At 43.3% G+C, this 25,040-nt stretch overlaps 1 protein-coding gene across 1 annotated transcript in view; it reads left to right on the forward strand.

Annotated features, from left to right (window-relative positions):
* The first annotated feature begins 296 nt into the window (after nt 1-296).
* The window catches only part of MYO10 (myosin X), a 368,617-nt gene continuing 343,873 nt past the window's right edge, over nt 297-25,040 (forward strand). The window contains exon 1 of the mRNA XM_006135809.4: nt 297-1,453. Coding sequence (XP_006135871.2) covers nt 1,433-1,453 — 21 coding nt within the window. The 5' untranslated portion in view covers nt 297-1,432. The remainder of the gene's footprint in view (nt 1,454-25,040) is intronic.

The following is a 25,040-nucleotide window of genomic DNA, read 5'->3' on the forward strand; positions in this document are numbered from 1 at the left end:
GGTGTAAACCTGATCCCTAGTAGCTTTGATGGTAAACCTTCACAGTGGCTTTGTATTTCAAAATAAACAGACCCCTTTCACTAGGAACTAGGGGAGTAAGCTAGGCCTAGTATTTTTATCTCAAGTGTCTGTGTTTGTTGGTATTTGTGTTTACATTCTGAAAAGGCTTTTTTAAGCATCCTGGCGGGATTTAAAGTAAAGTGTCATTTCATGTCAATTCAACTGGTGATTGATAGGAATACACTAACAAGATCAAATATATATTTTATTTTTTCCTCTGACACGGCTCAAATGAAGCACAAAAATAGAAATACAAGAGAATTTAACAACCCTTAGCCAGCAGTGACAACACAAAATCCAGGTAGGTGTGAAATTCCATTATTGCATTACCAGGTAGGAAAGTGCACAAGAGCCCAAACAACTCCAAGTAAGCTCCTTGTGACCGCTACTAGCTTCATTTCTGGGTCCTAGGCGACACTAGCACTGCGGGTGCTTAATAAACAGCGACGTTCCTGAATCGCTTACTGAACACGGCTCCAAACAGCGTGGTTGGCGTTTGCGTCTCCCACGAGCTTGTTTCGTGTGTGCCTGCCTCACGGAGTCCCCGCAGGGGTGCAGATGAAGCCAGATGTCTTCACAACCAGGCCACAAATCAAAGCAGTGACCCCAATTGCCTGCGTTTCGCCCCATCCCTTGCCCCGTGTGGGCTGGTGAACGCGGCTCCTTCTCTCGGGACAAGCAACCGATTTGCTGTGCGTGTGTGTACGGAGGAGGAGCCCAGCGACGCCCAGGTGAGCTGGCTGGAGCGCGGCGGCCGCCCAGCCTGCGGGCAGAGGAGGGCTCATGCCGCCAGCCGCCCCGGGATTCCAAAGAGGCGCGGGGCTGGGATTGGCGGCGCCTCTCCTGTGGGGGCGGGGCCTGCCAATCCCCGGGGACTCTCCGCGAGTGACCCGAGCGGCCCTGCTGGCGCCTTGCGTAGGGAGCAGCCAGAGCGCGCGTGTCTCTTCGGCGCTCTCTGCAAGTCCTTGCAGGCGCTGCACGGCTGGGGGGCACTTACGCGGAGCAGACACGTGCTTCCCGGCGTCCGGAACCCCTCTCGCCTCCTCCTCTTGTATATTGTAGTTATTTGCTTCCCTCCCGGGGCTCCACGACAAGGCAGCAATGGGCCACCAAGGTTTCTGGCTCAGCCACTTGCCACGGATCTGAGCACTCTGGGGAGAGAAAGAGACAAAGGGCCTGTCTGAATGAATGTGCTCCTGACTTGCGGGAGAGGAAGGAGTCGAGAGGGGGCAAAAGTGATGGCAGCAAGAGCAGGGCTGTGAAAGCTGAAATTCCTCAGCCCTGCCGGGAGTACTCGCCCTGGCTACTCAAGGTTTGCAGCTCAGCCCTTTTGCTAGACTGACTTCCTCAAGTTGCATTCTCCACTTCAACAATGGATAACTTCTACGCAGAGGTGAGTACGGGGGAGGGAGCGGAATGGGGGAGGGGGCAGGTCTTTGCGGTAGTGATCAGCTCTTTTTAAAGAGCAGGTTTCTGAGGTCTGTTCCCCTCCATTCTTCCCCGTCTGGCTCGCTTTGTTACAGGAACCCCTTAAAAAGGGAGGGCAGGTTTTTTCCAACTACTGTGCGACTAGCCCTTGAGCTGAAAGTTTTCTGCGTTTAGTATGGTTTAAGCACATTCTTTTTGTAGTTTTGTGAGGCTGACACACTTTGGAGCATATCAAAAGAAAGTGAGATATATTTTTGCATATATAATTGAAACGCCAGTGGCTCAAATATTAAAGTATGACAAGCGGGATATAAAATATGAGTCTTGGCTGGTCTGCAGTGAGTGTGATTGCCTCTTCTCCACATTGTACTGTAGGTAAGTTTGCTTTGTGTGGCACACATACACACCGTACACTGTATTAGGTTAGCAAATAGTGAGACTTTTGACCCATTGACTGCATTTGTGAGCTAATGCTAGAAGAGTGCCGGTTTTGCAAGATCACCCTTGAAGAGAAAGCCCACTAAAACTTTAAACAAGGACGTGGCTAAATGCCTGGTTTCTCACGAAGAGGTCTGGTATTTCCTTTCAAAAACTTGTTGGCTTCCTGTGAGAGGGGTGCAGTAGTGACTGCAGGGGTCCGTGCACTCATTGCCAGACCAGAAGAGGGGCGGGGGGGGGGGGGGCAAAGGGGAAAGAGAAGGATTTATTCCACGTCTGTTTCCCCTGCTGACTTCCAATAACTAAGTCATAACATTGGCCAGACGTTGGTTATTTGTATTTTGGGATAATTGCAAACGATGCAGTTTTAAGATTGTGATTTATAATTCTGAGTTAGGTCAGTTGATGGTTGATATTAATTATGTTCTGATTAAAGTTCATCTAAGAACACTTTACAAAAAGTATAATAAACATTATTGGGGGGGGGGGTTAGCCCCTGTCACAGAGGTGCTTAGAACTCACAGCTCTACTGAAGAAGTCAATGGGATTTGTGGATGCTCTGTACCTTTTGAAAATCTAGAGCTAATGTCCTAGTCCTGCACAGATCTACACATGTGGACATCTGCATTGCCGGTAGTGCCATCCAGATCCCTGGACTTGCTCACTGCATAAAGTAAGAACACATGAAATTCTTTACAAGATTGGGGGCCCAAGTGTGTTACTGATTGTTAACCGGTTTCACATTCACACGTATTTAGAGCAGATGTGGACTAGGTGATTTGATGTGGACTAGGTGATTTTGCCATTTGCAAAATAGTTTTGGTTGCTGTTTCTTTGACTGACTCTACAGATTTCAGTATTCTTGCACAGTACGGAAGTGGGTCTGGCCCACGAAAGCTCATCATCTAATAAACCATCTTGTTAGTCTTTAAAGTGCTACATTGTCCTGCATTTTACTTCTGTAGGTAATTTTATATTCAAAGGAGATTGTGTGTAACAGTTCTCCTAGCTTTTTTGTGTGTTGAGCATTGTACTTTTAGCACACTTGCAATGTCCCCACCATTAGAGTGCTTCTGTATCTTTGCCACAAAGAGAAAAATGAAATATATCTGAGGATAATAAGGAATAAAAGGATACAGCTTTGATCATCAGAATATCTTTTGGGCACTGCCACTGAGCAAAGGCTGGTAACTGAGGACTTTCTCAATACAATATATATTGAGTGACATGATTCTGTTTTTGGATAACTGGGATGGTATTAATAGAGAAAGGGGGAAGCTGTTACGTGTGATTAAAACAGGACCAAGTCTCCGGAAGTCTGGTTTCTATTCCTAGCTCAGCTGCCAATTTGCTCAGAGACCTTTTGGAAATCACTCTGCTTCTTTGTGGCTTGATTTCCCCCCCCCCCCCCACCATTCCATAAAAGAGCCTGCCCTTTTTACCTGTCAAAGGGGATATCTATACAGTGCATTATGACCTCAGAAGAAAGATGTTATGGAAGCATGAAATAGTATCATTATGAATGGTAAAACACAGTGTCTTCTCCTGAAATAGAAGGGAAAAGCAAATGGCTTGTATTTTAATATGGCTGAATGTAAACGTACACCTCCAAGGAACAAAGGAAGTAAATTGTACCTACAGGATGGGATACTCCATATTGAGAAGTATACCGGTGCAGAGGTGGACAAATACTGGCCTGTGGGCTGGATATGTCAGGGTTTGCCCCCACCACTATATTTATCTGCGCTTTCACAGGTATAGGTGATCATAGCTCCTGTTGCTCCATAGCTTTCTGCCACTCCCATTGGCTGGGAATAGTGATCCATGGTCAATGGGAGCAGCAATCACCAGTACCTGCGGAGGCACAGGTGAATATAGCGGCAGTGGCCTCCAGGGACTACTCTGTAGAACTGCTGCCATTTTATTGCTCACCCTTGATATGGGAAAACAGTCGTTACTTGCCTATAGTTATGCAGGGAGTCTCTGTTGTTGCTGGAAACAAGGCATGTTTATGTTACCTGCCAGATCGAGGGGCAGCGATTGATACAGCACAGGTCAATTTTTTATCACATCTAATAAATGTCATTTGTCAACACCAGAAAAAGAAGTGTAGATGGAGTCAACAGGAGAGCATCTGCCATTGACTCACCACAGTGAAGATACTGTGGTAAGTAGCTCTAAGTACGTTGACTTCAACTACATTATTCATGTAGCTGAAGTTGCGTAACTTGGATCGATGGCCCACAGTAGTGTAGACTAGGGTAGAAACTGAATCCTCTGGCCTTGTCTAAACTAGAAAGTTGTATCACTTTAACTATACCAGTATTTCCTAGTGTTTGTGGCTATAGTTATTACTGATCGTTTTTGTTGTATGGCTGTTCCAGTACAGGAATTGGAACAACTATATTGGTATAAACTTAAAAAACAAAAACTAGTCTGGTAGTACTTTATAGACTAACAAAACATGTAGATGGTATCATGAGCTTTCATGGGCACAGCCCACTTCTTCAGATGACCATATATTGGTATAAGCACAACTGCAGTAGGACTTCTACCAGTATAATTATTGCAGTTAAAAAAAAAAATCACACCGCTAACTGAAATAGTGATGTCAATAAAACTTCAGGTGTAGATTAATCTCTGTCTTCCAGTCCTGTGTTTTAGCCGCAAGACTGTCATGTCTTTATGAACTAGCATTTTCATGTTCCTGGTGCTGCTTCCCTTCCCAACAAAACTAAACAAAAAACGGATCTGTTTACCAACATTGTAATTAGTCAGATAAAAGAAGGTTTTATGTGGCACTGCATACAAAACACCTTCTATATGTAAGGCAATGTGCATTCTATAATGTGCCATAAGAGGGAAATTTTCATGGTGGTCTGGCAAGAATTGTGAGTGATAAATACTAAATAATATTGGTTTTTCTAAAGTGACTAGTCCCTTATCTTTTCAAAAGTTAAGAGTAAGCCTCTCTGTAACATATTTCAGTGTAACTTTGCCAAAATATCGTGAAGTCACCAGTCCTGACACAAAATACCCTTGTTAATCCCGAAGAAAAGAACTAATGGTATTTACTTGTCCATTAGCTGAAATTACTTGCCCCAGGCAACTGATTGAGTAAAATTATGCCAGGCTGCATTAGCATTTTAATGTATATTTATGTTAATTTGTAATTCCTAAATGTAACTTTGATGTGTCCTAAGAGCTTTTGCAACATGTTGATATTACTTTAAAAGATCAGTATATAGAGCACCTTGGCTTTAATCTATATCCAAAGTCCCACCCATAAGTATAAACATTTTTCTTTCTTTGAACTTGTGAATATGTAGGTTATATATTTAGCTCAACACATAGTAAAGTAGAAACACATTAAGGGCTTGATCCAGCTGCCACTGAGTTCTGCTGAAGTCATTTGAATGACCTGTTAGCTAAACTTGATTGAAGCAAACATTCTGTAAATGATACCTTTAGAGAATTTAATTGTCCCATTATATTAGTGCCCCATTGCACCATGTGAAAGAAAGGAGCTGTGTAAAAAAAGTGTTCATCTCAATAACAGCCCTGGCTCCGCTATGTTAACAGTATTTGCATTGAAATCAATGGAGTAAAAAACCAGAATGTGAATTAGGGATGTAAATGAGTAGTTGAGTCCAAGCTCCCTGGGGACAGAGGCTACTTCACATCCTGCAGACCCCCCCTCCACAGCCTCTGTCAACAGTAGCCCGGGCTGGGCTGGACAGAGGCTGCTTGGCAGCAGCCACTCCTACTTTCTCGCAGCAGCCTCTGCCATGAGGAGCTTAGACCCCTGTGGACAGGGTCTGCTGTCACACATGCTGCTGCTTCTCTGTGAGGCAGCAGCATGGGTTGGCAGGGGGCTACCCAGAAGTGGGGCTGGGAGTGCACTGGCTTGTCAGCCCTGCCCCCAGAAATTATAGAATAGTTGAGTAAAAAATAAAAATTCATGTGGTTACTCAACTATTCTGTTACCTGCTATCTAACATCTCTAAATAAAACCTAAATTAGTCCTATTTAAAAATAAAATTAGCGTGCACCTCATGATGCCTGCTTATTACCAAAGAAGCCTCTGTTTGTATTCTGAAAATATTTTAAGCCAGGTTATGCACAAAACTCTCCTTGTGGTATCATAGAATCATAGAACCATAGAGCTGGAAGAGACCTTAAAAGGACATCAAGTCCAACCCCCTGCCCTAGTCAGGACCAGTCCCAATTAAATCAACCCAGCCAGGGTTTTGTCAAGCGGAGACTTAAACATCTCTAGAGATGGAGACTCCACCACCTCCCTAGGTAACCCATTCCAGTGCTTCACCACCCTCCTAGTGAAATAGTTTTTCCTAATATCCAACCTGGACATCTCCCACTGCAACTAGAGACCATTGTTCCTTCTTCTGCCATCTGTCACTGCCTTGAACAGCCTTTCTCCAGTGTCTTTGAAACCTCCCTTCAGGAAGTTGAAGGCTGCTATCAAATCCCCCCTCACTCTTCTCTTCTTCAGACTAAGTAGACCTAACTCCCTCAGCCTCTCCTCGTAGGCCATATACTCCAGCCCCCTAATCATTTTGGTCGCCCTCCGCTGGACCCTCTCCAACGCATCCACATCCTTCCTATAATTGGGGGCCCAGAACTGGACACAGTACTCCAGATGTGGCCTCACCAGAGCTGAGTAAAGAGGAATAATCACATCTCTGAATTGACTGGCAATGCTCCTCTTAATGCAAGCTAATATGTCATTAGCCTTCTTGGCTACAAGGGCACACTGATGACTCATATCCAGCTTCTCATCCACTGTAATTCCCAGGTCCTTTTCTGCAGAACTGCTACTTAGCCATTCCATCCCCAGCCTGTAATAATGCTTGGGATTCTTCCGTCCCAAGTGCAGGACTCTACATTTGTCCTTGTTGAACCTCATCAGATTTCTTGTGGCCCAATCCGCCAATTTGTCTAAATCACTCTAGACTCTATCCCTGCCCTCCCTACCTCTCCCCCTAGCTTAGTGTCATCCGCAAACTTGCTCAGGGTGCAATCCATCCCCTCATCCTGGTCATTAATGAAAATGTTGAACAAAACCGTTCCCGGAACCGAACTTTGGGGCACTCCACTAGAAACCGACTGCCATCCTGACATTGAGCTGTTGATCACTACCCACTGGGCCCGACAGTCTAGCCAGCTTTCTATCCATATTACCATCCATTTATCCACTGCATGCTCCCATAACTTGCTGGCAAGAATGTTGTGGGAGACCGTACCAAAAGCTTTGATAAAGTCAAGGTATATCACATCCACTGACTTCTCCATATCCACAGAGCCAGTTACCTCATCATAGAAGCTAATCAGATTGGTCAGGCACGACTTGCCCTTCATGAATCCATGCTGACTATTCTTGATCACCTTCCCCTCTTCCAAGTGCTTCAAAATGGATTCCTTAAGTATCCCCTCCATGATTTTTCCAGGGCCTGAGGTAAGACTGACTGGCCTATAGTTCCCTGGGTCATCCTTCTTCCCTTTTTTTTTTTGAAAATGGGCACTACATTTTCCTTTTTCCAATCATCCGGGATCTTTCCTGATCTCCACGAGTTTTCAGAGATAATGGCCAAAGGCTCCTCAATGACATTTGCCAACTCCCTCAGTACCCTTGGATGTATTAAGTCCGGCCCCTTAGATTTATGTACGTTAAGCTTTTCTAAATAGTTCCTATCTTGTTCTTTTGTAACCAAGGGCTGTCGACCTTCGTCCGATATTGCATCAATTAGTGCATTAGTTTGGGAGCTGACCTTGTCCGTGAAGACAGAGGCAAAGAAAGCATTAAGACAAGTACTTCACCTTTCCCCACTTTATCTGTCACAATGTTACCGCTCTCATCCAGTAGGAGCCCCACACCCTCTCTGATCACCTTCTTGCTAATATGCCTGTAGAAACCTTTCTTGTTATCCTTCATATCCCTTGCGAGTTGCAATTCCAATTGCACTTTTGCCTTCCTGATAACTCCCCTGCTTTCTTGAGCTATACATTTGTACCCCTCCCTAGTCATCTGTCCAAGTTTCCACTTTTTGTAAGCTCCCTTTTTGTGCTTAAGTTCACCAAGGATTTCCCCGGTAAGCCAATCCGGTCTCCTACCATATTTGCTTCTCTTGCTGCGCATTGGGATGGTTTCTTTCTGTGCCTTCAATAAGGCTTCTTTAAAATACTGCCAGCTCTCCTGGGCTCCTTTCCCCTTCATTTTAGCATTCCAGGGGATTCTGCCTATCGGGATTCTGCCTATCAGCTAGAATTGTTATAGGTTAGCTAACTGATATTATGGGAAAAATTTACCATTGTTTGCATAAATTATTTTCATAAATGCCTAGGTAATGATAGGTGCTAATTGTAACAAGCTTTTAATAAATTTTGTTACTTGTTGGTGTGAACACATCAAGCATTTGTCTAATTGTATTAATGCGCGTGTACATGCCTTAAAGAAAAAAACATTCTTGTTGGCACTTGTCTGTTTTAAATAAGATCTGGAATCCTGATGGTGAGTGTTAGGAAGTTTATGCCACTCAGCTGACATACTCACTACAAACTGATTTTTGGAGAGAAAAAGCTGAAGGCACTAAACTCACAATTGAGTTTCTGTTTCTTGCTGCCTACCTTCATTAGGCAGTGCTGTAACAAAACTCGTGTCTCGCCTTCTATAGAAGCCTTTTTTTCCAGGGGTTTATAATTCAGCTATTTAAAAATTGCTTCAGGGAGAAAATTAATCTAGAAAGTCTCTGTTCAGGAATCTTTTTCTTCTCCCCTTTCTAAAATCCGGTTAAAGTTATAGTTTAGTTATTTCTCTAAAGTTATATATATAATTAATTAAAAATTGATTTTAAAATACTTTTTCAAGCTAGTGGTTAACCTAAATTAAGACCTTGGTTTATTTTAACTTTCACTGCATAATCATCTCTGAGGTGTTGCTGTGTTAGTCTGTAACTGAAAAATTAAAAAAAAAATGGCAGCACCTTGGAGACTACCAAAAATGTAGATACTATGTATATTAAAAATATGCTACTATTTTAATATTTTTAAAAACTGTCTAGCATCCTAAGGATAAGCAGATTCAGATTTTTTCATTTTTAATTCTTAATGGAGCCATTATGAGCCACTGAATAAGACAGCCCAAATATTTCTCATCCTATACAGTCAACTGGTTACACAGACTGGCTCAAGAAGAGACATTGTTATCTTTTAGCTGAAGTCTAAATCAGTGGTGGACAGTCTGCATCAAGGTTATTCGCTGGTCGACTGCAAGACACTTGGTTTGCATTGAGGATCTGTAGGAATGCAGGATCTAGTGTCTGTGGTTCATTGTTTCCAGCCAATGGGAGCTGTGGGAAGCGGCAGCCAGCACGTCCCAGTGACCTGTACTGCTTCTCACAGCTGGGAATGGGCAAACTGTGGCCACTTAGAGCTGTGAGGGGGCCATGGCTGCGGACGTGAAATGTCTTGCAGCTCACCAGAGTATAACTTAGATGGGCTTCAGGTTGCTCACTGCTGATGTAAACCTTGGGATTTCAATGCAAGTTTTGCTCAAATAAGGAAAGTGGGTTGTAAGATATAATCATGGCGATGAAAGAACACAAGTAAATACTGTGTCTGCACAAAAATAGAGGAATTGGGTGAGGGGGCAAATAAAACTGCCTCCTGTAGCCCTGAAACTTGCAGGCCACATCACAAGGTTGCAGTTTTGAAAGCCATGTAGCAAGGTTGGAGAGGATGAGACTAGAAAATTTGATCTCCATTAGTATTCATCCCTTTTAATCCCATGAGGATGTTGCAATATAACGCTTGTAAATGCTCACCCAGTGCTCCTTCACATCATTTGAGATTCCTATTGGGTTGCATCTGAGGTTCTTGAGGGAGCTATGCTAGCATGGGGGCAGAGATACTCTGAAAACAGCTTTCCCCTTTGTCATGGTAGTTGCATGGGATTCCCTCAGGCTCACTAGAGCATTCTGTGCTCCTGAGCTATGTCTACACTTGCAGCTTCTTGTGCAAGTACGGCCGTTCTTGTGCAAGAATCTGCAGAGTGTCTACACTGCCTGCCCATTCTTGTGCAAGTAAATTTACAGTATGGCTTGGTAAGAGAGGGCTCCTTGTGCAAGAGCTATGCTCTTTTTTTAACAGGTGTAAGCCCTCTTGCGCAGGAGCTCTTGTGCAAGAGGGCAGTATGGACGCTCATCAGGGATTTCTTGTGCAAGAGATCCCTATGGCTAAAATGGCCTTCAGAGCTTTCTTGCGCAAGAGAGCATCCACACTGCCATGGGCGCTCTTGCGCAAAAGCACAGCTCGCACATGGCAGTGTGGACATTTTCTTGCGCAAGACTTCTTGCACAAGAACACTTGCGCAAGATGTTCTTAGAATCATAGAATACTAGGACTGGAAGGGATCTTGAGAGGTCATTGAGTCCAGTCCCCTGCCCTCATGGCAGGACCAAATACTGTCTGGACCATCCCTGATAGACATTTATCTAACCTACTCTTAAATATCTCCAGAGATGGGGATTCCACAACCTTCCTGGGCAATTTATTCTAGTGTTTGACTACCCTGACAGGAACTTTTTCCTAATGTCCAACCTCCCTTGCTGCAGTTTAACGCCATTGCTTCTTGTTCTATCCTCAGAGGCCAAGTTGAACAAGTTTTCTCCCTCCTCCTTATGATACCTTTTTAGATATCTGAAAACTGCTATCATATCCCCCTGAATCTTCTCTTTTCTAAACTAAACAAACCTAATTCCTTCAGCCTTCCCTCATAGGTCATGTTCTCTAGACATTTAATCATTCTTGTTGCTCTTCTCTGGACCCTCTCCAATTTTTCCACATCTTTCTTGAAATGTGGTGCCCAGAACTGGACACAATACTCCAATTGAGGCCTAACCAGCGAAGAGTAGAGCGTGTCTTGCTCACAACATGCCTATTAATGCATCCCAGAATCATGTTTGCCTTCTTTGTAACGGCATCACACTGCTGTCTCATATTCAACTTGTGGTCCACTATAATCCCTAGATCCCTTTCTTCCGTATTCCTTCCCAGACAGCCTCTTCCCATTCTGTATGTATGAAACTGATTGTTCCTTCCTAAGTGGAGCACTTTGCATTTGTCTTTATTAAACTTCATCCTATTTACCTCAGACCATTTCTCCAATTTGTCCAGGTCATTTTGAATTATGACCCTATCCTGCAGATTAGTCGCAACCCCTCCCTGCTTGGTATCATCTGCAAACTTAATAAGCATACTTTCTATACCAATATCTAAATCGTTGATGAAGATATTGAATAGAGCCGGTCCCAAAACAGACCCCTGCGGAACCCCACTTGTTATGCCTTTCCAGCAGGATTGTGATCCATTCATAACTACTCTCTGAGTATGGTTATCCAGTCAGTTATGCACCCACCTTATAGTAGCCCCATCTAAGTTGTATTTACCTAGTTTATTGATAAGAATGTCATGCGAGACCATATCAAACACCTTACTAAAGTCTAGGTATACCACATCTACCGCTTCTCCCTTATTCACAAGACTCGCTATCCTATTAAAGAAAGCTATCAGATTGGTTTGACATGATTTGTTCTTTACGAATCCATGCTGGCTGTTCCGTATCACCTTACCACTTTCCAAGTGTTTACAGACAATTTCCTTAATTACTTGCTCCATTATCTTCCATGGCACAGAAGTTAAACTAACCGGTCTGTAGTTTCCTTGGTTGTCTAATTTCCCTTTTTATAGATGGGCACTATATTTGCCCTTTTCTAGTCCTCTGGAATCTCTCCTGTCTCCCATGATTTTCCAAAGATGATAGCTAGAGGCTCAGATAGAGGAGGTATTAGCTCCTTGAGTATTCTAGGATACATTTCATCAAGCCCTGGTGACTTGCAGGCATCTAACTTTTCTAGGTGATTTTTAACTTGTTCTTTTTTTATTTTACCTTCTAAAACTACCCCCTTCCCACTAGCATTCACTACGCTAGGCGTTCCTTCAGACTTCTCGGTGAAGACCGAAACAAAGAAGTCATTGAGCATCTCTGCCATTTCCAAGTTTCCTGTTATTGTTTCTCCCTCCTCACTGACCAGTGGGCCTACCCTCTCCTTGGTCTTCCTCTTGCTTCTAATGTATTTATAAAAAGTCTTCTTGTTTCCCTTTATTCTGGTAGCTAGTTTGAGCTCATTCTGTGCGGGTATGTCTACACTACCCCGCTAGTTTGAACTAGCAGGGTAATGTAGGCATACCGCACTTGCAAATGAAGCCCGGGATTTGAATTGCCCGGGCTTCATTTGCATAAGCGGGGCTCCGCCATTTTTAAATCCCCGCTCGTTCGAACCCTGTGCCGCGCGGCTACACGCGGCACGAACTAGGTAGTTCGAACTAGGCTTCCTAGTTCAAACTACCGTTACTCCTCATTCTACGAGGAGTAACGGTAGTTTGAACTAGGAAGCCTAGTTCGAACTACCTAGTTCGTGCCGCGTGTAGCCGCGCGGCACAGGGTTCGAACGAGCGGGGATTTAAAAATGGCGGAGCCCCGCTTATGCAAATGAAGCCCGGGAAATTCAAATCCCGGACTTCATTTGCAAGTGCGGTATGCCTACATTACCCTCCTAGTTCGAATTAGGAGGGTAGTGTAGATATACCCTGCCTTTGCCTTTCTAATCTTGCCCCTGCATTCCTGTGCTGTTTGCCTATATTCATCCTTTGTAATTTGTCCTACTTTCCATTTTTTATATGACTCCTTTTTATTTTTAGATCATGCTAGATCTCGTGGTTAAGCCAAGGCAGTCTTTTGCCATATTTTCTATCTTTCCGACACATCGGAATAGCTTGTTTTTGGGCCCTTAACAATGTCCCTTTGAAAAACTGCCAACTCTCCTCAGTTGTTTTTCCCCTCAGTCTCGATTCCCATGGGACCTTACCTATCAGCTCTCTGAGGTTACCAAAATCCGCCTTCCTGAAATCCATTGTCTCCATCTTGCTGTTCTCCCGTCTACCCTTCCTTAGAATTGTGAACTCTGATTTCATGATCACTTTCACCCAAGCTGCCTTCCACTTTCAAATTCTCAACCAGTTCCTCCCTATTTGTTAGGATCAAATCTAGATCAGCTTCCCCCGGTAGCATTTTCAACCTTCTGAAATAAAAAGTTGTCTCCAATGCAGTCCAAGAAATTACTGGTTAGTCTGTGCTCTGCTGTGTTATTTTCCCAACATATATCTTCTTGAGCACGAAGCTGCCAGTGTAGACAAAGCCCTGGTGTTTCTTCAGTGGCCTTGTGTGGCCACATCCCCCTTGAACACTTATGGGCTGGGGGGCAGAAAACACTGCGGCCTTCTCTCTTGAGAGACTGATGAGTAGGAGACTGAGAAACTTCACATGCATCAGGATGTATTTCCCTGATTATGCCAAATGGGTCCAAATTGTCACATAAATAGTCATATGTGGGTGCTGCAGCTTAGCAAGCCCAGGATGGATGTTTCCATCCTAGCTGTACAGAGGCAAACACAAACAGCAGCTGGGCTTTATCAGCTTTAACCTATGCCTTGAGCTGAGAAACTACTAAGCGGTAAACAATTGTAGTATAACTAGTGTAGGGAGTCCTGGGCCCAGTGAATCTCACCAGGGTCCTAGACCTCGGAGGGTACCCTGGATTTTCCTATCTGGAGCCACGTCCACTGTGGCCTGGTGCGAGGTGATGGAATGGGATTCCCTGCAGATTGAAGGGGGCGTAAGCATTTCTAAGTGCCTGTTACTCTCTCGTATGCATTTCTCTGTCTGTGCTTATTGATGGGTCACTTTGCAGTAGCTGTGTAACCATCTGGCAGTATTAAGCCTGTAATAGTAGTGAAATTAATAAATGCAACTATCCCTAATCGACTCTGTCTTGAAGCAAATCAATAATCCTGTTTGGCCATGGCCCCCTGAGTTGACAAACGTATACCATGTTTCCGTGACAGAAAAACAGGTGTGTTAACCAGATAGGCCCAATCCCTTGATATCCCCATGGCCATCAAGTTCTGTGGGGCTTACACATACAGAAAAGCTGCAACACTAAAACTCTGGAACAATATAATGCCAAGGGACTGTTTTCCCTAATTCTTGTAACTGCTTGGCCAGTTTTAGCCCCTACCCTATATTCAGATACTGCATGCACCCTAAAGGCATTGCTGCTGTCTGAAGGGGAAAATGCTCCCCAGTGCAGGAGCAGTGTACAACTGCTATATGCAATTCTACTTGGGCCCCATTGCAGACTTCTGGAGAGAGAATGACCTGAGGAATCTCCTGTGTGCTACATTGTAGAATAAATGTATGGCACGTCTTTGTGGCACATCTGTTTAGTTTCTGTTTAAAACTAACAATCAACAATACAGATTTCTCCAGTTTTGAGGGACATGTCCTGAATACAAATATCATATTATAATGTCAGAAAGGACAATTGATTGACCTTTTGTATAACACCGGTCATAGGATTTCCTTGAATTAATTCATGTTTCAACTAGAGTGTATATTTTAGAAAAACATCCAATCTTGATTTTAAAATTGTCAGTGACAGAGAATTCACCACAACATTTGCTAAACTGTTCTAATGGTTGGTTATCCTTGCTGCTAAAAATCTATGTCCAATGAGCCAATCAAATTAATCTTGTCTCTTGAAGCTATGCTCCCTTTAAATGATATCTTTAGAAATGCTGAAGACTATATAGGAAGGGGGACAAAATTTCTAAAATGTGGATAATGTCCTGGACCGCTCTGTATCTAAATGCTTTCCTTAGCATGGAAATACTTAAACTATCTTCTAGCTCGATATCATAGTATCAGATCTCTCTTTATCCTAAACTTCAAAAGGTTACCTCCTTAAATTTCAGAACACTGAAACTATTTAGCAGCTTTCCTGCAATAATGAAAATATTGTAAACCTGTTTTAACAGGGGGAGGGGAGTTGTCTGAAACAGAGCTATTGTTGGGTATTCTCGTCCATTTATTACCATATCTTTATTCTTACACTTCAGGGGTACTCAGAGTAAATTTTAACTACAGGCAGTCCCCCGGTTACGTACAAGATCGGGACTGTAGGTTTGTTCTTAAGTTGAATTTGTATGTAAGTCGGAACTGGTACATATTGTAGGGGAAACTCTAGCCAAACATTTCTCCAGAGCTCAGTTTTATTCTCCCACACCTCACTTCCCTCAGTCCTTTATTCTCAAGCTGAGGTGTCTGCTGAGAAAAGCTGCTCCGCGTCTCCCTGGTCTGCTGGGGGGGGGGGGGGGCGCTAGCTTCGTGTCTCCCTGGTCTGCTGGGGGGACGCAGCTAGTGTGGGGTTGCCTCACCCCGTTTGTGTAGGGATCCGATGTAAGTCGGATCCATGTAACCCAGGGACTGCCTGTATATTTAATTCAGTCAAATATTAGAACAGAAAAACCAAATGGATACTAGTTCAGTGAAAATTACTGTCCTTGTGCCTACCCGTCCTATTGTGTATTGCCTCTTTACTGGCAAAATTCAGGGTAATGAGAAAACAGAAGAAAAATTTGTAGAAACTGTAACACACAAATTGTGATATTTCCATGGAATTTGAAATTGTGATCTGCTGTGGGAACAGCCTTGAATACTTTACAAGCAACTAAGTACATATGCAGCAGTGGCTACAATTAGTTGAAGGGTGGTATTACTTTTCCCCCAACAGTCTATTGATTCATAAAGTCTTCCTCATCTCCTGCCCCTTTCACCATGACTCCACCCAGAATTATGGCTCTGCTCCGACCACAAGTGGGAACTATGATTCAATAAGGAAAATACAGCTCTTGTGGCCAGTTTTATCTGCTGAATGTTTCCAGCCATTGAAACCTTCTCACAGAGTTCTACAAAAAGAAGAATACAGAATGTTAGTTTCTAATGCAATTATATCAACATCTGCTTAGGAATAGGCATTTAATAGTCACATATTTAAAAAAACACATACACATACTTAACAGGAACTGGGACTGTCTGTTTGTTTCATGGAACTACAGTAGTTTATACAGAAAACCAGAAGTATCAGTTTTCATGGAAACAACTTTTCAAAGTTAAATAATTTAAGAGCTTCATAAAAAACTATTAGGCTTTCACCAAGCATAAACCTAAGATTCAGCAACAATATTACAATGACAGAACAATCTATTGAAGGACTGACCTAATTAACATTGTAATTATGTGCCATTGTGGGGCAGCAACCCCACTGAAAGTCATGGAATTTGTCAGTGACACATACATACTGCTGTTGCACACATGGTTTTTGACAGCTGACTTTATTAAACTACACTGTTTTCAAGTGAGTTCTGCTAGCGTTGTAGAGAATGAAACAGACTTTTTGAGCTGTTTCCCCGTGTAGATAGACATTGAGTCTCTCACTTTCTAATCTACATTTTAAATGGATAACAAAATAATCATAAGACACATGTCACTGGTCAATAAATTGTACCTAATTTATTTTGCAAAATTACTAGTCTGTCTCTTTTTAAAATAAATAAGTTGCCTTATAAGAGTGGCCTCTTACATGTGCACCTCACTTAATATTTCTAAAGCAAATCTTTTCTGCCTTCTGGATAGAAAGAGCAATGAATATACTTGGCCCAGTTGCAGGACACTTAATTTTGAAAAATAGCTATTTTGGATTTGCTATATTTTCATCTGTGACCTACATTTCTTTAAAACAGATTATCACATAATGGAACTTTGAAACTGGCATTTAGCTATGTCTACAATGCAAGCAGTTGTGTACTTTGCAATTGTGCAAAAATACCCATGTTAGCTTTAATCAGGTAGCTCACTAAAAAGAGAAGCCAAGACCACAGCAGCATACTTCAGACTAGTAGGCAGCTTCAGTAGAAATCCAAGGGTCTGGGTAGACTTCACAGACCATGCTGCTGAATTCTCACTGCAATTTAAGTGAGCTAGCAAGATTAAAGATAGTTCAGGTACAATTACAGGAATTGCAAACAAACCTCACCTCCAGTTGCTCTCCCACCTAGTGGTATCTGCATTTTAGTTGTGTGTGTAATAAGTAAAATTATGGGTGATGGTCTTGAATGAAAGATCTAGATATTATACTTTACATGTATTTAATTTTGGTAATGTTCAAGTAGACAGACATATTAGAAGTCAGATGCTGGTGTCTATCAGAGGCAGCCGGTCCATGAGGGGAGCCAGTTTAAAAGCCAGCTCCCCTCGTGGACTGGCTGCCTGCCACCCCATGCTGCTGGCACTGATATAGAGGCAGCAGCCCCTGTCCATGGGGGTCCAAGCTCCCCACAGACAGAAGCTGCTGTGGGGGGTGGGAAGGAAGGCTGCTGTGAAGAAGCCTCTGTCTGTGGCAGTCCGATACTTCTATCGGAAGAGGCTTTTCCAAAATTTGTCTAGACTGTGCCAAAGTTTGGCAAAAAAGCTCTTTCGAAAGCCCCCTTCCTTATGAAATGAGGAATACAGGGATTTCTAAAAGAGCGCATTTGCTCTTCCTTAAAAAAAAACAAACAAAAAAAAAAACGGAAGAGGAAATGTGTTCCCTGGACGTGGCAGTCTGGTGGGTTTGAGTCCTGCTCCCCCTTTGCTCACTCTAGGAAAAGCAGGTTAGCCAACACTGGCTAATAATCTCAAAGATTCATGGCATTTTAGAAAATGGTATATTTTACCAATGCCGTGTGCCATCTCTAACAGTCTTCCATCTCAAAATTTATTAGAGTTTAGTGATAGATTCCTCCTTGCAAATATAACTTGTAGTGAAATTGGAGGGATATTCTGTCTGCTTCTAACAGAGATGTCAGATTTCAGAAACATGATCTTCACCCACTGGTGATTCTTTCATTAGTGTTTTCCCCAAGTAATAAGCTCATTATAATTCACATCACCAGAAGGATTCTTCCAGTCACAGATGTATTCAGATGGGTACATAAATTGTAGCATAGTCTCCTTTATAAGTGTATTACATTTTTTGTCTGTCTTTCCTATGCCATCCCCCTGAAAGAACAAGGAAAGCAGGAGGGAGAGAAGCTTTGCGGCATATCCAAGGAGTGTAAGGGCTTGCGTACATTGGCAAGTTTTGTCACCAAATCCCCCTTTTTTTGTGATAAAACCCAGGGAGAGCATTCACATTGCAGCATGACAAAAGTAGCGAAAAACACCCAGTTTTGACAACAAAAAACTTCCATCTCAGTGAGGAATTTGTGTCTCTCCCTTGTCTATACTGTTGACATTCATGCATTGTGTACCACAGGAGCCTTTTTTTCCAGTTTTATTGAACTTCAGGGTGTTTACCTGCCCCAATGCTGATTAGCTACTCTGGACAGTGCTTTGAACTCAACTACTTGGCATCCAGGTAAACAGAAATGTTCCCCTCCCTCCTGTAAGCCCAGGGAGCTAGCTGGCTCAGGGTGTAGTGCACCTCCTAGCATCTTCTCAGGGAAACAGGGGTGGCTGTCACTCAAGACACTCCTGAATCCGTGCAGTCATAACTGTGAGTGATCCATAGGACCAGGGACACACACTGTCACATTTCTCAAGCCCTATGTGCTATGGGATATTGATTGAGGCCCCCTGCAATGCAGAGCCAAGAGAAAGGAACTCCAGAAGACTTACCGGAAGGTGAAGGATGCTAACTGCTGGTCTGGTGCTGGACCCAAAACATCATTTTTATAAAGAACTGGATGCAATCCTGGGGACCCCACACCTGCAGGCAAGAACCCTGTGGATGCTTACCATAACACTGAGTTAGCAGAAACAGGACTTAACCCGGAGGCAGAAGTTCTTGATTAAGAAGTGGAAGCAAATGAGGTGGAGGGGCTCAGTGTAGGGACAACCAGTGTTGCAGGAATTGTTCTCAAGTCCCTGAGCGTCTGAGCAGCCTGGAGTCAGCCGGACTTCCCACTGGCCCTGGGCTGCATCCAGCATGCCAGCTTTGAAATGTGCAAGAGACCCTAGCGGGGGCTCTTGTTCATTTCAAAGAGGAAGCACCCACGTGGAGCTTGGGGTCAGTGTGGACTCAGAGTCCCCCACTAACCCCGGGCTCTGTGCGGTGCTGCTGATTTGAAATGCCACGTGGAGCCGGGATCAGCTGGGGACTCTGAGTCCGCGCTCGCTCTGAGTCCAAAGCTGGCTCGGAGTGCTTTGAAATGAAACTGAACCGGAGGAATATTTTGCAATTTGACCAGTTCCCCTTCACTGGGTAATGGAGTGGAATAGCACATCTTGACATGGGTTATTTATGTTGTGTAGAAAACAAAGCTAGCAGGATTGTGGAGTTCAGGTCAGGACAAATGGTAGATTCTCTTCTGGTCTTGTTTGTTTTGGGTTTTTTATGCTTAATGTAGATTGTAGTTTTGCTGTAGGTTTCATGTTTACCTACTCACTAGAGCTTTTTATTGATAGGCATGTTTAACAGTTTGCTTGTGTTTTGAGATGTAGAACACATTTATTATTTTTGTTCATAGAGAAGGTCGGTTTGACTTTTATGGCAAAGCTGGCATTTCCGGTTTCTTTTCCAAGTGTAAACCAGGCAGAATATCTGATGAAGCAAGCTTTTGTTGTTTTAAAGTCTGAGAATCATAGTCTGCCATGTGATACTTAAGTCTGTTTTCAAGAATAAACAAGTCAAGGAGCTGTTTGTCTATGCTGCATAGCATAATTTTTGCAGCTGCCTTCTTTTATGTGGTATCTTTCTGTTTCCAATATTTTACACACTGAATAACACATGACAGGCAGTTCTTTAGGACACGGAAGTACAGGGAATGTGGAGGTTGTGTTTTTATCTCATTTCATTAAGTTATAAAGCAGTTGCAATAAAGAATGGTTTATTATTTATTTTTTAGATTGCAACAGTAAGGGCCAAATTCTCATCTCAGATGTGTCATTGTTTTGATGGAACAGCCACAGAATCTGCCTTGCTTATTCATGACCTAAGTCTTACACAAGATCCAGGGGGTATAGGTCAGACAGGCCCCACCCCTGCAAGAAGGTGTCGGCAAGATCGCTAAGGCACGCTAGCAGATTCCCTTGTCCATACCACCAGTGTCCAAACAAGTGGAAAGGAAGTGCTTTGTGCCACCAAGGATAATGACTATCTGTACAACCACCCACTCCTTAAGTCCCTTGTGGTAGAATCTGTGAATCACTGAGAACCCCAGGATCAGCCCTCCCCCATGCCAAAGAATAAAGACTTCAGACATCTAGACTTATTTGGGTGAAAATGTTATTGCCTGCCAGCTTCCAACTCCAGGTGGCAAACCAACAGGCTCTATTTGCCCAGTATGACCTCAATACGTGGCAGATGGGACATGTCCAAATCTGAGGCTTACTCCTGGAAGCATCCAGGAAAGAATTTAAGGCTGTGTCTCACAAGAGAGCCACTACAACTAAAGCTGCCCTGCAGACAGCATCAGATGTGGTGAACTTGATGGCACGGTCCATAGTGTCCACAATCTCCATGTGAAGGGCCTCTTGGCTGCTTTTGTGAAGCCTGCCCCCAGGGGCTCAGAATTCCATCCAGTATCTCCCTTTTGATGGCACCGCCCTGTTTGCAGAACAGATACTAAGTTGGATGGGCTCGACTCCTGCACAGCCCTAAAGACTTGGGGTTGTATGTACCAGGCTATGAGTGTAAAAAGTTTAAGCATCTGCTCCCACAGTGAAAAGGGCCATGTGCTCAGCAGGACCTGGCCCAGGGGCACCCAAAGCCTTTCTGCAGAAGGCTTGACCATCAATCCCAGTTCACTCCTCAGCCTTCCTCTACCCAGACCAAACCTTCTGGCAAGCATACCTTTTGCCCAGTTACAGAATTCTCAGGGCACATAGCAGCCATTCTGAATCCTCCCCATTTATTTGCTTCCCGCTTATGTCCCTTCTTTCTGGCCTGGGCCAGATATTACCTCAGGCTGTTGAATCCTGGTCACCATACAGGATGGCGATATATTTCAGCTGTCCTCTATTCCCCTATCCCTCTGCAAGGATCCCTCTCGCTAGCAGCTTCTCATGAACCAATGTCTCAATCCAGGACATCTGCTGTGCAGCAATGTGGTCCTCAGTGCATACCTTCATGCCCACTATGCGATCATGCGTTATGCTAGGAATGACATGAAGTTTAGTAGAGTGGTGGTGGTTTCTTGTTTTCACTATAAATATCCATTATCAAATTAATAGAGATTCAGGTGATTGTGAATAAGAATGTTGGAAATGAATGGTTAGAAATAAAATAATCATAACATACTTTCTAGAGACCAAACTTAACTTAAACAGAAGTATTTCTTAAACAGAAGTATATCTCACCCAAAATTGCCAGGCCTAGATGTGATGCCCCATTGTTCATTTACTTTCTATCTAGATGAAGGATATCAGAATGCCTTTTTCAGGAAAAAATACTACAATGAAGCTTTGATATGTACCTAAACATAGGGTTTCCCGAAGTCGCTGCTCTTTTTCCTCCCTCCTCCCACCCCAAATAATAATTTCTGCTTGTTACCTTTATTTTGAATTTTTCATAGTCCTTCATTAGCATTTGGTTCAGACTGATAAGTGGAGGCCCACTGTGTACCACACCCTACTTAATTTACATATAAATAGACAAATGTTTTTGCCTAAACGAAAGTGTGTTTTTACCTTTCCTGGTGACCAGTCCTTAGACATGTACCTTAAGAATATAGCTTTCAGTGTACATACATCACTCATAAGAATTGCCATATAGAATGAGTTCAGTAGCCCCTCTAGCATGCTGTCCAGCAGTGGCAAGTACCAAGTGCTTTCAAAGAGAATCAACAAAACAGGGCAATTCTCAAGTGATCCATTTTGTTGTTTAGTTCCTGTTTCTGTCAGTCAAAGGTTTAAGGCAGTGGTGTGCAACCCATGGGTCGTGACCCCCCCAAGGGGGTTGCAGATGTCTTCCTGGGGGGCCTGACAACAGCTGGACCCAGCTCCCGGCTGCCCGGAGCTAAGCGCCGCGCTGCTCAAATTATCTTGGGGGTCGTGAGATGAGTATATGGGGATTGTGGTTGAAAAAAGGGTTGTGCACCACTGATCTAGTGCAGGGCTACTCACATGGCCCATTTGTTTGCAGCCTGTAGTGTGGGGTTTATGCGGGACTCAACATGAAGCCCACAAGTGGGATCCTTCAAACATGGTCTCCACTGGGAACAGGCTCCCAAATGGCGAGCCACTATAATAGTCTTCTGTTAATATGTGTTTTAGTAGTTAAATTCCTGGGCAGGCCATTGCATGTTAAAAGTGCTGTTATATGGGTGGAAATCAGATAATTATTGCATTTCATTAATATCAGCAGAACTGACGTATAAGGGGCCTGCGTGTTGAGTAGTCTTGCCTTAATCTTTGTATTCATCCCTGTCAGTGTGAAATGTGCAAATAGCTTCTATATGCAAACACACTTAAGTTGCGGCCCTCAGCATGTTCTGTGAGTATCATCGTGACCCCAGGGGCTTCCAAAGTTGAGGAACCCTGATCTAGGGAAAGGGGTAAACAGTGAGGTGGTAAAATTGTTCCCTTGTCTACATGTTTGTTGACCCCCTCAAAGACCTCTAATAGATTAGTAAGGCATGATTTCCCTTTACAGAAACTGTTGACTTTTCCCTAAGGCTGTGTCTACACTGCACCCCTTTTCTGGAAAAGGGATGCAGATTAGACCAGTCGGAATTGCAAATCTGCGGGGGATTTAAATATCCCCCACAGCATTTGCATGGCTGCCGCTTTTTTCCGGCTTGGAGATAAGCTGGAGAAAAGCGCCAGTCTAGACGCGATTCTCCAGAAAATAAGCCCTTTTCCAGAGGATTTCTTATTCCTACTTTCTGGAGCACCAGAGTAGGGAGGTATTTCAGTTTGGGGCCAGATCAGTGAGGAGGGTGCTGGAGGGTTTTTTTGCTTCTCACTTGTGTGGTTCCCAAGTGATTTTTGTGTGAGTCAGTGCCCCGGACTCAAAAAAGGCTCCTCAACCCAGCCATAAATAAAGACAATGTTGAAGGCTTGTGTGTTGGACGTAATATTTTACTTTGTTTAAAAATGAAGCCTGGTCAACAAGCTCCAAACTGGGGTCCATTCCCCATCTGGCTGCAGCATTATCCCACACCTGCACCCCTCTTCCACACACCAACCCTGAGCCCATCGTACACCTGAACCTCCTGCCTTGAGCTCCTCTTACCGCTACATCCCCAAATTCATGCATCCACCCACATCTCCAGTCCCTTGCCATAACACTTCTGCAGCCCCCACACATCCCAATCTTGTGCCCTAAGTCCATCATATACCACAGCCCAAACTCCTGCATCCCCACATCTCCTGTACCCTGCCATAAGATTGACAGAAGACAGCTTGAATGCATGCATGAAACTGGTCAAATCCAGCTATGGTGTAAACTTCAAAGAACTGTGCAAAAAGATGCAGCATCTGAAGTGTTTTTTAATAAAGTCTGTGAGTACAATGTTTCATTTGTGCTATCATTAGTAATCATGTCATTTATCAATAATATTAAATTGTATATTTTCAGTCATGCAAATGGGCATTCTCATATGGCTCTTTGTTGACCACTTGGTCTGAATTTTGATGTAGTTTGGCTCTTTAGTTTGAAAAGGTTGCCAACCCCTGGTTTAGGGACTCCTAGCATAGCCATTGACAGACTTACCCTCCATAAACTTTTAGCTATTCTTTTAACCCAGTTATACTTTTTTTGATCTTCACAACATCTTCTGACGAGTGACACAGGCTTAATTTGAAGGCTTAATTTCTTTTTTTTTTTTGAAGAAATATTTCCTTTTGTTTGATTTAAACTTACTGCTTATTAATTTCATTGAGTGAATCCTGGCTCTCGTTTTCTGTTTGCTTATTCATGCTTTAGCAGACTTCTGTCATGTCCCCTTTAGTCATCTGAACAGTCCCAATCTTTTTAATGTCTTCTCATATGGAAGCTGTTCCATAACTCCCAATCATTTTTTTTTTTTGCCCTTTTCTGTACCTTTTCCATTGCTAATATACAGGCAGTCCCCGGGTTACATGGACCCGACTTACATCAGATCCCTACTTACAAACAGGGTGAGGCAACCCCGCACTGGCTGCTTCCCCCCAGCAGACCAGGGAGACACGAAGCTAGCGCGCCCCCCCCCCCCCCCCCAGCAGACCAGGGAGGCTTTTCTCAGCAGACACCTCAGCTTGAGAATAAAGGACTGAGGGAAGTGAGGTGTGGGAGAATAAAACTGAGCTCTGGAGAAATGTTTGGCTAGAGTTTCCCCTACAATATGTACCAGTTCCGACTTACATACAAATTCAACTTAAGAACAAACCTACAGTCCCTATCTTGTACGTAACCCGGGGACTGCCTGTATTGGTTTTTGAGATGTGGTGACCAGAACTGTACTCATTATTCAAAGTATGGGACTAGTATGGATTTATAAAGTGGCCATATAATATTTTCTTTCTTAATATCTATCCCTTTCCTTATGCTTCTGAACATTGTTAGCTTTTTGGCTGCTGCTGAACATTGAACAGATATGTTCAGAGAACTGTCCGTGGTGACTCCATGATCTCTTTCTTGAATAACAGCTAATTTAGATTCCATCATTTTGTAATTATAGTTTGGATTATATTTCCCAGTGTGCATTAGAGATGTTAAAATGTTTATTTCTTAAAAGTGTGTGTGCTACCTTGGGTAATTTAGTGTCATCTGCAAACTTTGCCACCTCACATTTTATCGCTTTTTCAAGATCATTTATGAATATGTTAAACAGAGCAAAGCCAACATGGTTTCTGTAAAGGAAATTATGTCTGTCTAATCTATTAGAGTTCTTTGAAGGGGTCAATAAACATGCGGACAAGGAGGATCCAGTAGATACAGTGTACTTAGATTTTCAGAAAGCCTTTGACAAGGTCCCTCACCAAAGGCTCTTAAGTTGTCAGGGGATAAGAGGGAAGGTCCTTTCATGGATTGATAACTGGCTAAAGACAGGAAACAAAGGGTAAGAATAAATGGTCAGTTTTCAGAGGTGGCAAGAGGTATATTCCCAAAGGGTCAGTCCTAGGACCAATCCTATTCAACTTATTAATAAATGATCTGGAGAAAGGGATAATCCGTGAG

Source organism: Pelodiscus sinensis, chromosome 2 (genome assembly GCF_049634645.1).
Source record: "Pelodiscus sinensis isolate JC-2024 chromosome 2, ASM4963464v1, whole genome shotgun sequence".
Classification (NCBI taxonomy): domain Eukaryota; kingdom Metazoa; phylum Chordata; order Testudines; family Trionychidae; genus Pelodiscus; species Pelodiscus sinensis.